Genomic DNA, 14,062 nt, shown 5'->3' with positions numbered 1-14,062 from the left:
TACCATTAGTCACGGTTCAATTTGTGAACGAACTACATACGATGCGGGATTTGATTACACGTGAAAACTTGTTGTCTTCAGGTAATAATGAAGGTGCGGGTAATTTAATACACTATTTTATATAAAGCTATAAGTATTTATGTTGCATGTACACATCACCAGATGGAGACACTAGATTTATCAGTCATCTTTTGCTCTCTCACTATCAGAAATAATAAATCATGAAAGAACCGGCGATGTAACACAACTTACAACCTTTGGGATAAACGACAAATATTAATAAAACAGTTCAGTATTTCAGAGTTCTCCAATTTGCTATTTCCCAGAAGTCGCTGATGACCAGTTAAGGTGAACTACTAGTAACTGAAGTTTAGGCTACCTGTTTAGCCTTTTTGATACAGGTAGAAAGTAAATGTGATACTTAACACTGAAGACTTCACCAATAAATACTCATTTGATGCACAAAAGCCAGTAAAAGCTTATGGAATGTTATTATAAGGTTTTTGAACATTTTCATCAAGATTTAAACATTACTGTTATCTGTAAATGACCAGACGATTAACCTGCGTGTTTATTATTACCCATAAAACTTTATTCTGGTTGGTGAATTATTAAACCTCACGTTACAAAATAACCTCTACTTTCGTCACATAGATGGCGCTCTTGTTGTGAACATGACTGAATACAAATACATTCGTACAAACAAACGAGTCCAGTCAAACATTTTAATTTTAGATCGTAAAGTTATCTGAAGCACGTATTTTATTAAATATTTTTAGGGAATAACTTGATGTTACTACAGTTGATGTTTTTTACATCTTCCAGGCCCTCTTAAGATTCACTTAAGAAGGTTATGTCACATTTTTATGGTTAGATCATTTGTGCATATCATTTATAAATATAAAGACCTAGAGATTATATTTAATGGAAAAATAATGAATAGTTATTTTAAAAAAATCAATCACTGCTATAAAACAAGCCCCTTTTTTTATTACATAATGTAATACCACAAAAGGTATTGTCATTAAGATGTAATTACATTTAAATAGCAAATTATTTAAATTGAAAGTTTGTTTTATTAACTCAGTAGCATAGGAAGGGAGGAGGTGTCTCCCCATTTTTCAACTCGTCCCAATAAAAATTAGGAGAATTACTCTCACAAAAAGCAGGAGAAGGATACAAGGAGTCCCAGCTCTCTTCTGTTCCAATGCCTGCGGAATGCTTTTAAAAACCCAAAGTTAAATCTTTTCCAAATAAAATATAAATCCTCCAGAAAGAGTAAGGTTTACATAATTATTAAGGTTATGTACTATTCCTTATTAAGAAAAAGATGACAACTATATACTATAAGGTTTATAACAAGTAGTGTTATCCACTAACTAAATAAATATCACAAGTTACATAACACTAAATTCTTCCTATTTTATATGAGAAAATAACAGCATGTGTAAAGTTTTACAATTTAACAGCATTATCATTATATTATCAATATATTATTACAGAATTACAGTGAACTAGATAATATTACCACATATAAATAGATGCGGACTTATTTCATTTACAAGTTGGCCTGGCACAGAATGCATAACAACTACAAGTATTAGAGATTGACACCATTTTGAACATCCTTCCTGCTATCTAAACTTGTACCATTTTCACTGCTGTCTTTATAGTTTCTACTGCATCCGGTTCAGTATACTCTGCATTTGTCTGATCTAAAATAAGTGAATACAAATCAAAATTAAAGTTCTTAACAAACGGGAAAACCTTAAATTATAACTAGCTGTGAAAGTTCACCCGAGAGCTATCACGTGGCCCAGTATTTCCTGCATCATTATGGTTACAGGAAACCTTCTCAGCATATTCCATTTCTGTAAAATCTAGACAACAATCACGTATTCTTTAATTACTGCACGATGGTGTGGAAACAGTTAGTTGAAAGATTACACTCACTCGTAGCAATGAAGGAGGAATTCAGTTGTCATGAAAATACTATAATTTATTAATGACTGTGAAGTATCACGTATTGAAATTTAATTATACTGACAGAGACAACCAGGACTTGCCACTGCAGAAAAGTCATCCATAAAATGACTGATTCATGATATTATGGTCTTAAACATCTCTCTTTTAAATTCAGTAGTTTTATATATTAGTGAAATAAAATAAAAACAAACTGACAAAAGAAAACAGATATTGTACAAGCTCTAGCTTGGGGAAAATTACTCTTTATAACACTCAGTTTATGTTATGATTATGGGTTTCCATCTCTTAGCCAGACAAGTCTCTCGCCTGACTTACAAACCATTAATTCCCCCCTTCAAACTTGTATATCTTCTCACCATCAGATATTTGTTTCGAGTGTGAAGCTGCAAGAACGAGATCTTTGAAAGTAAAAATTTCTGTCCTTTTCTGGAAATGTAAAATAGAAAAGGCTTACCTTAATAATTCATTCTGTCACACACACTAGTATATTGAAAACAAACAAACAAGAACGACGCTATCTTCCGCCTACTTTTTTATCATTTGACACGAAAGTCAAGAATCTCATGGGCAAGTGGTTCCCGGATGTGGAACGCGTTGTGCATAATACACTGACATAAACATTTCACACAAGAATTATTTAAAGACAAAGGAAAATCTGAAACGAGTCAGGTTTACTGTTATCATAAAACATTTTAAACTATGATATTCAGTATCGACATACAAGTTATATATTTACAAATCTACTGAAGGGAAAAATGCATAAATGAACAACTTTGATTTTTAAACGTAATAACTGACCACGTGGGTTTTGGAAATCACATACAACTGAGAGAGTGGTCACCATAACAGATAGTAATCTCGCCCCCCCCCCTTTTTTTTAACCACAGTACAAGTGGAGGGTAAATAACCAAATATACCAATGATAAACTGTAAAACTGCTAATTAAAAAAATATATTGACTCTCCCTAAGAAAACCCTCTTTTATTGTTAAATTTCACTAACATTTGACAGAAATCATCACGGAACGATAATACATTTAGTATCAATTTTTACAATATTCCTGTACGTTAGTTGTCACTGTATTATTTAATGCTGATATTCCTAACCAGTGTCAGATACGAAATTTTGGGTGTGCCTGGAGTTAGTACAGACGGACAGAAGGAGCTACATATGACGTAAACCACTGCACCTAACACCGAGTTTTTAGCAATTCCAAGAATTAAAAGAAAAAACCACAACAGAGCCATATTTAGGCTTAGGTACTTCATTCTTTATTATTTACTAAAACATACAAAGCATTAACGTATCAAACACAACTAATCTAATTACTAAACATTTCAATAGTAATATTGAGAGCTAACACTAAAAACGATCTGAAGTAACCAGATCCGTTAACACTTAAGATATAAACAAATTACAAAGAATATTTAAAAAAAACGACAAACGATTGTCATACAGAACTATAAAAATAAAAGCTTTGGAAATGGTTTTTCAGAACATGCAAGACAAATACGAAAGGCGGTTATACAAAAACTGATAATAAAAAAAATTGCAATGGTATGTTTACGAGTTATGATGATTTAATAAACACGATATGTAAAAAATAATGGTTACACGAAGACGACCTCACTGTTAGCTGGGAGCTGTTGTTTCAAATTTCATCTTATGTATGAAAAGCCAAATATATATTTTTTGCAAAATATTTTTTTTTAACCTAAAGACAAGATAAATAAAATTCTGACAATATAACTGAAACAACATTTCAAAACGTACCACTATTTATACAAAATTCAGTAAAGTTTTAAAGGTATACTTTCCAACAACCTAAATCCAGATAAATATATTTTTGACACAAAAGTGGCACAACTAGGATTATTCATTAAATTATATGGCTAAACCTGCCTGACTTCAAAGGAAGCTTATTTGAAAATTGAAGAAAAAATTAACACCATTATATACTGTATACAGTTGTCAAACAGCAAAATAAAAAAAAGAGACTGAGGTAAACTTCTTTTGGTATACCATGGTTACACATAATGAACATAAAAATAAATATTCCAATGAACTATTTAAAACAATGTTTTTTTTTTAACCAGCTAAAGCCAGTCTTTATCATTTCATTAATTCTGTATAACACATTTTGTTATTACATCTTAAGTACTACAGTTAAACGTACATCATTCTCAAAATATTGTAATAGCATTCTTCTGAATTCTATAAACATAGTTTTTTTTATATACCTAGTTACAATAAATCGTGTCTTCATATTCTATCAATTCATAGCATAATTTTATTTTAATTAATGTATTAAAATATGTCCACAATAATATACGAAGCATTGACTCTTTGTCACTAGTTTTACACTTCACTCAGTGATTTAGCCACATTTAATCAAAAAAATCGCTAACGTTCTCTTTCTACTTAAACAACAAAAATTATCTTTATGACTGATAATTCTGTAAAGTGGTTATTTGTAATTATTATAACTCAGAAAAAATTACCCTTCGGCTTGGTAAGTTTTTCCTTAATGTAAACACAATCTCCAACATAATTTTTTATAACAACTTTTGCTGAAAAAAAACAAACCCAACAACAAGTGACTCAAGCAATCAAATAAACAAAAGCCTTTTCCTATTTTGTTCCTAACAATAAATACTTGCATTAAAAGTAGCGAACAGAATTGGAAACACCTATGAGTTTGGCACTAATATTTCATACTTCGATAGATAGTTTAACATAACATAACCCTAAAGGAAGTTCCTTTACAGAACGCAACATGTATTAAGTATGATTATGTAAACATAACAAACTATCAAAGAAAGACAAACTGGTCAATGACCTTGGTCAAATATTTTGGTAGGATATGACTTTAAAAACGTCAAGACACAGGAACATGAGACTTCAGAATCAAATTCTCCAAACCTAGTTCTCCTACAAACACATCCGAATGCGATTATCTACAGAATAAAACACTTTCTACACGTATTTATCTGGCACTATTGTAATTTAGAATGTTTCTCTAAATTCAATTATTGACCTGTATGTTTAAATCTAATAATTGTATTTCATATCTAATCCAAAACATTACTAAAAGTCTAAAATAATTTCAAATTTTTTTCGTCTTTAATAAAAAAATCACGTAATAACTGCTACCGCTAACTTAACTTTGCGAGAAAATAGATTATCTGTGATACATTATTTTTATCACTTCCCTATACTACCACCCGTGATCTGCCCTTTAAATGGAGAAGTCCCCAAATTCTTTGCCCAATTAGTGATCTGGTAAAACTTCTTTAAATCAAGCCCTGCTATTTGGACTCATTTACCTCAGTTTAGGGATATCATTTTGATTATGATTTCAAGAGAAAAAAAAATCAACCAACAAAAGTAGCAAATAAAATTCTGAAATCCTTGCTCAACAGTTATCTCTTATAAGAATGTGAAGTATTGGTTTAGTTTTAGCTAGAACATTAAATATCTGTAAACAAGCACCTGTTTCTAAAGGGTGCATAAAATCTAATGGTCTGTATCCTTCTAATGTATAAAAAAAAACAAAAAAGTACAAGAATTTTCTTTCTAGATTTTTTCTAGTTTTAAGTAGCTTAATGAACATTTTACAGTACTCCACTATAACATTTTTTAAATATTCAAAGTCAGGATATCTCAGTTTTCCTGCAGAAATTAAGGCACTTTAAACCAAAACCTAAACATACCCAGGTGCACGTCCACAAGGAAAAACTTAATATTTCATAAAGAAGTAATCAGTTTCTCTGTGAAACATCCGATTAGCACACTAGATAAAAAAATAATTTAAGTCCTATAGCAATACTGTATTATTATTTTGGGTATAATACGCATATCAGTTGCAAATGATTTGATTGTGAATAATACGAGTTACACTGTGTGTGTGTGTGTGTCGTACCTCCCGAACTTTTGATGTAAATTTATACCACTGAAAGCATTTAAACCAAAATGCATTTTCAATTATTCTAAATATTAATCCTAAATTTAAATATAGAAACATTTCTATAATAACTTTAAACTTTATTTACTTTGTATGCGAGCTAAAACTGGCAAAATCCTATTTTATATCAATGAACTTGATAAAATAATTTAGTCCAGAAGTATTTCTGTCACATCACAGACTTTGGCGGAAGGAATATTCCTGTTAGTCTAGATGGGCAAAACTAATACATATGGTAACAAGAAAATAGTCTCCATTTCAAGTAATACTTATAACAAGAACTGGTTATACAGCAAGTGTTATATTCTTGCTTAAATACCTTGATAGAAGGGGGCACCAAGTACAATACTTAATACTGGGTAGGGAATTAAGATACTATTTAGGAACATGTACTTAATATCTGACCAATTAACTATTAAGTATACTTAGAGAAATTTAAGTTTGAAAAAACAAAAACACTAAACCTCCAATACAAATTTTGGTCATTTTCTTTATTCGTTTCAATTAATAATGAGGCCTTTTATGTAAATTAATCTCGTTTCATAGTCAATACCAATAGCATTATACTAACTAAACTTATAAAGGTGTGATAATCTCAAATCAATTTCTTTAACTTCTGCTCCTTAATTTTGGTTGTTGTTATCACGAGGTTATTGGAAATTTTCTTTTCATTATTCATAAACTATCCTCAAGTTCTTTTTCCTTTTCAATGCATTTCCACTTAGTAATATTTGAAGCTTTATACAACATCGGACATTTATGTTAAGATTAACCCTTCCATGACTGAGATTGAGTCACTGCATTTTTTTTTCAAGGCTTATGGGCTGCACTAAACATTTTACATAAATATCTCACTGATTTCTTATTGATAATAGTACAAGTATAAAATTATTTCTCAAATTAACACATCTACTTTCTATAAAAGCCTTTCTGTAGAACATTGATAATTTATAAGGTATTTTCCCTGTTATCAAGTTCTGTATTTATAAATTCCCCAGTGTTATTTTCATTGAATAGTGTGTTCAAACACGATTATATTTTTTTTTTAGAAAATTTTCAAGACCAACATTAAATTTCTTTATTCAATGCCAAAAACCATACTTGAGGTATCCCCATTAACCTCTGTAGTCATGGAAGGGTTAAAATGGGAAAGAATTAAAGTTATTTGTTTGATAAATCGTAGTTGGTAACAGACGCTTCTCGAGTAATTACGTGAAATGAACAAATACGTTAAGACTAAATAATTTAAATTATATCTAATTTGCGGTTTTAAATAAAAGTCACCCCTGAGGTTGTTATGTAAAATACCTAAAATAAAGTATTTAATAGAAAAGGTAAGGTTATTTTTGGAATATCATATTAAACGGACTACTAAATGAACAAATACGTTAAGACTAAATAATTTAAATTATATGTAATTTGCGGTTTTAAATAAAAGTCACCCCTGAGGTTGTTATGTAAAATACCTAAAATAAAGTATTTAATAGAAAAGGTAAGGTTATTTTTGGAATATCGTATTAAACGGACTACACCATATAAAGTTTACAAGTTGAATATGCATATCTTTAATGTATTCATAAGGAAAAGTATTTGAAACTACTAGTAACGTTTCCAGAAATTAGATTATTGCATAGTCTAATAGAGGTAACAATATAAAGATTAATTACCAAAATCTGTCTTCTTGTTAGACATAATTGCCACAAACAAAAAATGCCTATTTGTAACCGTTATCTGTAAACCTACGAGACGCAACGACAATTTTACCACCCTGTCATATTTATTCTGTTAATTGATGTAAGTAAGCATAGCAGTTATGCATTTTAAAAAATAATAAAAGATTAAAGAATTAATAAAACATGCGAATCTCGAGGTGAAGAAATTGTAATTTTAAACAAAACACAATGATAGTGTTAACCTCTTGTTTGACAGTTTTTGAAAAACTGAAACCTGTCCCAATCAGTCAGATTTTATAAATATAACTCAAAGCAAGATCAAGAAAATTAAAAAGAAAAAGAAAAATTAAAACATATCCTTCCTACAGTTACACCCCTCCCCCCAAACTGCACAAAGAGAGTTTAGACCAATTGTAATTTCTAACAATAGCCCAAGATTTTCCACAATAAGAGTTTAGACCAATTGTAATTTCTAACAATAGCCCAAGATTTTCCACAAAGAGAGTTTAGACCAATTGTAATTTCTAACAATAGCCCAAGATTTTCCACAAAGAGAGTTTAGACCAATTGTAATTTCTAACAATAGCCCAAGATTTTCTCTAGTCAGATAATTAGTGAACACAATATCAACTAATGGGCTTAAATAAATAATGTAAAAAACCTCCAAACTTTCTACAAGAAAGTCGCGGACCCATCATGGGCGATCTGCTGTCCCCTCAGTGCGACATCTTCATGGACGATTTAGAAAATAAGTTCTTCAATGAACTGACTTATAAGCCTGTTTTCTATGTACGATGTGTTGACGACACGTTCACGTTATTTACCGATGATAATAATCACATTAAACTGTTTCAGAAAACATTTAACTTGAATCATTCAGACAAACAATTTACTTGTGAACTAGAATTTAATGACCAGAGACCTTTTATTGATGTTTTAGTTACATGATGCTCAGATGGCAGGCTACATTTATTGAAACCCTATGATAAATTTAGAGATCCTTATTCTCAGAAAATCAGCATATGTTGAACGTTTGTTCTGAAGAAAAGGGTATTCAAGATTAATTAAAGTACCTCAAAAACTTTGCTGTTTTGAGAGGATTTAAACCAAACTTAACGACGAACTTGTTTGACAAAGTCAACCAAATAATGGCTGATGGCTCTTATCTAATAATACCCTACTACCCCCCCGATATAAAAGAAAGTAAGGGAGGTTTTAAAACGGAATATACTTAAACCAGCTTTATTAGCCAGTTAACGAACTTTAAAAAAAAAAACTTAAAGTGGCAGATAAGACAGAAGCCCACTACAAACGAGGTATTTAATCCATTTCTCATTCTTATAACTGTACTTATACTGGTCAAACAAAACTATTGCTTTCAGTTAGAATAAAAAACAAACACGAAGGCTTTAGCATTACATGTTCACACAATCAACCACCAAATTAATTTGAATCAATCAAAAATTATTGCTTAACTAAAAATCTTCCACCAACACGACAGAATCGAAAGAAACGTGTAAAACTAAAGAAAAACAAAAAAAAAACTTAATAATAAAATGTGATTTGGACTTAACCCTATATGGAAATAATTTTTTCTAATTAGTTATTATTTTATAGAATTGACCTTTCTGGGTCAGTTTGAACCTGAATGTGCGAGACACTGTGGTCTTCGGTATCTATACGTGACCTGAAAACACTTCTAATCTATTATTTTTATGCTTTATTAATTCTTTAATATTTTGTGCATTATTACGCTAATGTAATATTATAGTTTTTTTATGAATATTCACAAAATACTTCTTTAAATATCCTACATTATAGCATTTAACTCAGTCTGAATTTTCGAAAACCTCACGAGTTTTCTATCTAAAGACTATAATCTAATGTAACTTACACTTTGAATAACTTCAGAAACGTATTTTTTTACTTTATGTATCCGTAAAAGATTCGGTATTCTTACATTAACTGAAATCATCTATATTTTTATATCACCATACAGAAAACTCTCTCCCGTGCTGGGCGTATTTCTTAAATGGGATGACACAATCGATGGAAGCAGGAGATGTTTGGGGCAACTAGGAAATACGACTCTTCTGTTCTACATATTAAGAAACCTACACTGAATCTATGGCAAACAACTAACTGCCAAGTTCTGTGTTTAATCACTCTGTGGTAGTGGAGCATTAGTAGGTGAGGGAGTGGCTTGACGAGAATCATCACTTTGTTTCTGACGCATTTGCTCCTGCATCTTTGTCAACATCTCCTGCATGCGCCGGAGTTCTGCTTCCTTCTCTCGGATGATACGTTCTCTTTCTGATATTCCACCGTCAGGGCTACAAACGACGGTTATAATGATCAGTTAAGTCTACTGTAGCAAGCTTACTGTTACTTAATATTTTGATGGCACTGTTATAAAAAGAAGGTAACAACGGTCACTAATAAGATACTGTTAGGACTACTGTATAGAATTTATTTTTACTAGATATTCCAATATCAATACTATAACCACAGATGCTATTAGGATTACAGGAATTATATATATTAATCTAACACACAAGTGGATATCAAATCTAAACAAATTATGATCAAAAACAACACAGATGTGAAACCATATTAGTTACAAAAAGAAAGTTTCAACTACTACACATTACAAATGACAAGTTACGTAATGCACATGCTTGAGATACACACATATTTGTTGCCTGAACTACAAAATACATTACTGTCAGCAATACAAGGGATAGAATAAACATTATCCACCCATTATGTTTACAAAGAAAAATAAATCTGATCAATAGATAATAAAACCAATGACAAGCCAGAATCTACATAAATCAATGTTGTATTTTCCTCATTTAAAAATTCTTCTACTATTTTAATGTACTAGATAAATAAAAGAACACAATGACTTACGCAGTGTTCTTCTGGGGTGCGGCCTTACCAGCCAATCTTTCGGACCTGTAGTTCTCATAGTGGAGTTCTTGGGTTACTTCTTGGAGGTCTTGCATGTGGGTTCTGCAAATAATATGATCATTTACAACCCTGTTTAATTTTAAACTGAAAACATCACAACGTTCTACAATCTTGTTACACAGAGACGAACGGCTACAATAGGATCTAAACCACCTTATTATAGCCAGTAGTTCCCTTGATAAAATTGCTACATTAATAGCATTTGTTCCAACTTTACAGTTTATGGTTTATTATTAAGTGCTCAGTAAGTAAAATGTTTGAATAGTAAAACACGCAACAGAAGATTTTAAGAACTATGTACATCACAACTGATCGATTGTTTTATTTTACCAAAGAAAGGAAAAATGGCGCTTTGGGTGTATTAGTTGATTACTATCATAAAAGTGATTGTTAATGTAACAATGTACTTTCTTCAGAAGCCTATTTATAAATTCATGTCAACTTAAAAAGATTTTTAGAACACAATTATAAAGTGTGGTTAGTTAGGAAGAATATGAGTATTGCTATCGAGACTTTGAAACACGATTCCACCAACAACGACCGTATCAAAAAAATATGCAATTCACAATGTGAAATAATGACCAAAAAGAATAAGGCTATTATACACTGGTTATTGTTGCTGTCAGGACATCTAACGTACATGTACTGGCTATTACTGTAGTCACTGGACATCTAACATGTTCAGTACCGATACATATCATTATGAACGATTCTCATCTTTCTTTACGAGCACAATATACATTTGCAATAAGAACAGTGCATGCTAATGCCGAAGAGGCCTTTTGTACAATACAGAAATTCCCCAGGTTGTATGGGTTAAATAGTATTTTATTTTTTTTATTAGTTACTTCTTGAGGTATTAAGAAGACTTTTAATGGACAACATATAATCTCAGACATTTTGCACATTAATATAAATATATTTCCAACTGTTCTTTTTTCCTACAGGAAATATTTAATTTTCAACACAACATATATAGTTTTTTTTAGCCTATATGCTACTTTAAAAACTGTTCTTGATGGGATTGTATTTATATCAGCACAAATATCAAAACCTCATTAAAAAGAATATTATAATTATGAAAACTCGTTATTAAAATAAAAAAAAAACAGCCTAATATTAGCGAAAAGTCGTGTATTTTTTCCTTACATCAACATTGTTCTAAGTTTGATAAAATCACAGTGGTCAGGATTCTCAACTTCCACTACTCCCCAAGGATAAAGCCGACCTCTGACCTTACGACCTTTCACATCAAGTGTCTGTGTGGTTGAGGATACTGCAAAAGGCACGGCTTCCTGTGGAAACAAATTACACCTGTTTTTAACCGTTCAGAGATCTGGAGCATAAAAATTGTTTAAAAAAAATTTCTAACTACATTTAAGTTGCAAAAATGGGAGGGGGGGGGGGTAAGAAAATAATTTTAGCAAAATTTTCATCTTAGAAATAAACAATTATTTCCAGCATATATTAAATTTTGTACGAGATCATTAAGTAGAATCAGCACAAACAGTAACTTGATATACAGAAATTATAAAATTTTAAGATGGAAATAAAGCAGATACACAATGTTTCCTCGAGTCATTCTTGTTTGTTAATTTATATAGTCAGTTAGATGAAAAATATCTTCATCCTCCATGTCTTCATTCTTTAATATACAGTGTTTATTTTGTATACCACTACCTGTATACACTAACTAACTTCAGCTCTAGATGCATTATAAGTGTGACAGTCAACTTTACTAAAATTTCAATAGTAGCCACAGAGGCACCAGGTGCTTCTAACTGGTTGTCTTTCCTCTGGTCAGAATTTCTAACTTTGAAAGAGCTATGCTTGGACTTTAGTGTTCTCTGACCTGGCCGCTTAGCAGTTTCCAGGAGAACACGAAAATTCACATAAACACCGGTTAACAGTGTTGAATCTCAACAAACCGTATATTAAAACGGCTCTAATCTTAGATAAGATAATCGAGTACCTATAAGCTAACCCTAACACTTATAAAAAAACTATATCAGGAAGAAATCAAGAGAACTTTCTGTATACATGGCTTAAAAAAATGGGTTAGATTTAGCCCGTAAGAATGTGATCATAGCACGATAGCAAAATGATCCTCTTGAATATGTATTTTAAACCTTAATAATTTTTATCCATAACATTGATGGTTATTTTCAAGACATCATAAAACTGATCGATGGAAGAATTCTGCATTATCTCCATAATCTGAACATCTATACAACTTTATTATTAGTCACAGATTAATGGTAGGTCACTGGCTATCTGACTTGAACCCACAATCTATACAACTTTGTTATTAGTAACAGAGTCAGATAGCCAGTGACCTATATAATTAGTTGGGAACTTAAAGGTTGTATTGATTGGTAAAGTTTCAATGTAAAAAAAATGAAGGACTGTGGAGAAAGGAGATGGCTTACAGAACTGACGTTGGCCCATGGACTCACCGTGGTCTCAATCCAGCTCTAACTTTGTGAACACTACTGTATTATTGATAACAGCTATGTATTGACGCTACAAGTCATTTATAAGTTAGTTCCAACAATCCTTTCAACTTGCCTTCAGTTGTCTCACTTGTTCTTTATAATCTTCATCTTCATCAGAGTCACAGTCAGGAAGAGGATAGATCTTGATACCATTTTCTTCAATTTCCTGCATAACCTGGTTCGTTTCATTGGAAACAACAACAAATTTTACGTTAACTGATTAACTTATGTTATGCTTATTTAACCAAAAAAACAAATCATTACTGTCATAACTATTCTTTTGGTTGAGCAGTCTTCATATATTTGTGTATGAAAGATTTCCAACATATTAATAGGTTTTATCATTACCAGTTTAATGCTTCATGAATCTTGGGGATCTGAACTGGATTACATTTGACAGATCTTGTGGCTTGTCATTAATAGATTAAACTTTGAGTTGAGAGAGCAGAGAGGTAATGTTAAACATCTAAAATATTTCACTTTCAAATGAATACTTGTCACAAGTACTTGAAATTTAAAGCATAGGACAAAATTTATAAAAAAAACCTTTAAACAAAAACATTTCTATTACATGTTTCAAACAAAAATTAAAACAGGTAGCACAAGTAAATTACTTTTCTTAGTTTAAACCATATAATCCATATAAAACCATATAATCAGTGAAGTTCATTACTTCCTTTGCGGTTAAAACATCAGCAGGAACACTGTGACCTACCCTTCTCTTGAGCTTCATCACTTCCTTCTTGGTTAAAACATCAGCAGGAACACTGTGACCTACCCTTCTCTTGAGCTTCATCACCTCCTTCTTGGTTAAAACATCAGCAGGAACACTGTGACCTACCCTTCTCTTGAGCTTCATCACTTCCTTCTTGGTTAAAACATCGGCCTTAGCTATGACAGGAACAAGACCTACGAACCCACAATCTATACAACTGTATTATTAGTGACAGATTAACAGTCAGATAGCCAGT

The 14,062-nt window shown here is 31.3% G+C and overlaps 1 protein-coding gene and 1 long non-coding RNA gene across 6 annotated transcripts in view; one reads left to right on the top strand and one right to left on the bottom strand.

Moving 5' to 3' along the window:
• Nucleotides 1-9,936, top strand: part of LOC111088275 — a 17,765-nt gene extending 7,829 nt beyond the window's left edge. The window contains exon 2 of the long non-coding RNA XR_002612849.1: nucleotides 9,623-9,936. This is a non-coding gene — a long non-coding RNA (uncharacterized LOC111088275). The remainder of the gene's footprint in view (nucleotides 1-9,622) is intronic.
• The window catches only part of LOC106469397 (septin-1-like), a 10,366-nt gene continuing 5,957 nt past the window's right edge, over nucleotides 9,654-14,062 (bottom strand). The window contains exons 6-10 of one of the 5 annotated variants that reach the window (XM_022397909.1): nucleotides 13,807-13,928; nucleotides 13,165-13,266; nucleotides 11,746-11,891; nucleotides 10,537-10,638; nucleotides 9,654-9,956 (exon numbers count right to left, since the gene is read on the bottom strand). In XM_022397909.1, the coding sequence (XP_022253617.1) occupies nucleotides 9,782-9,956; nucleotides 10,537-10,638; nucleotides 11,746-11,891; nucleotides 13,165-13,266; nucleotides 13,807-13,928 (647 nt within the window). In that variant the 3' untranslated portion in view covers nucleotides 9,654-9,781. The other 4 variants (XM_022397910.1, XM_013929888.2, XM_022397911.1 and 1 more) reach the window with 4 other exon arrangements.

Source organism: Limulus polyphemus, unplaced genomic scaffold, assembly GCF_000517525.1.
Source record: "Limulus polyphemus unplaced genomic scaffold, Limulus_polyphemus-2.1.2 Scaffold3465, whole genome shotgun sequence".
In the NCBI taxonomy this organism is placed as follows: Eukaryota; Metazoa; Arthropoda; class Merostomata; order Xiphosura; family Limulidae; genus Limulus; species Limulus polyphemus.
The sequence above is the reverse complement of the archived record's forward strand: the minus strand, read 5'-3'. Positions and strand labels throughout refer to the sequence as shown.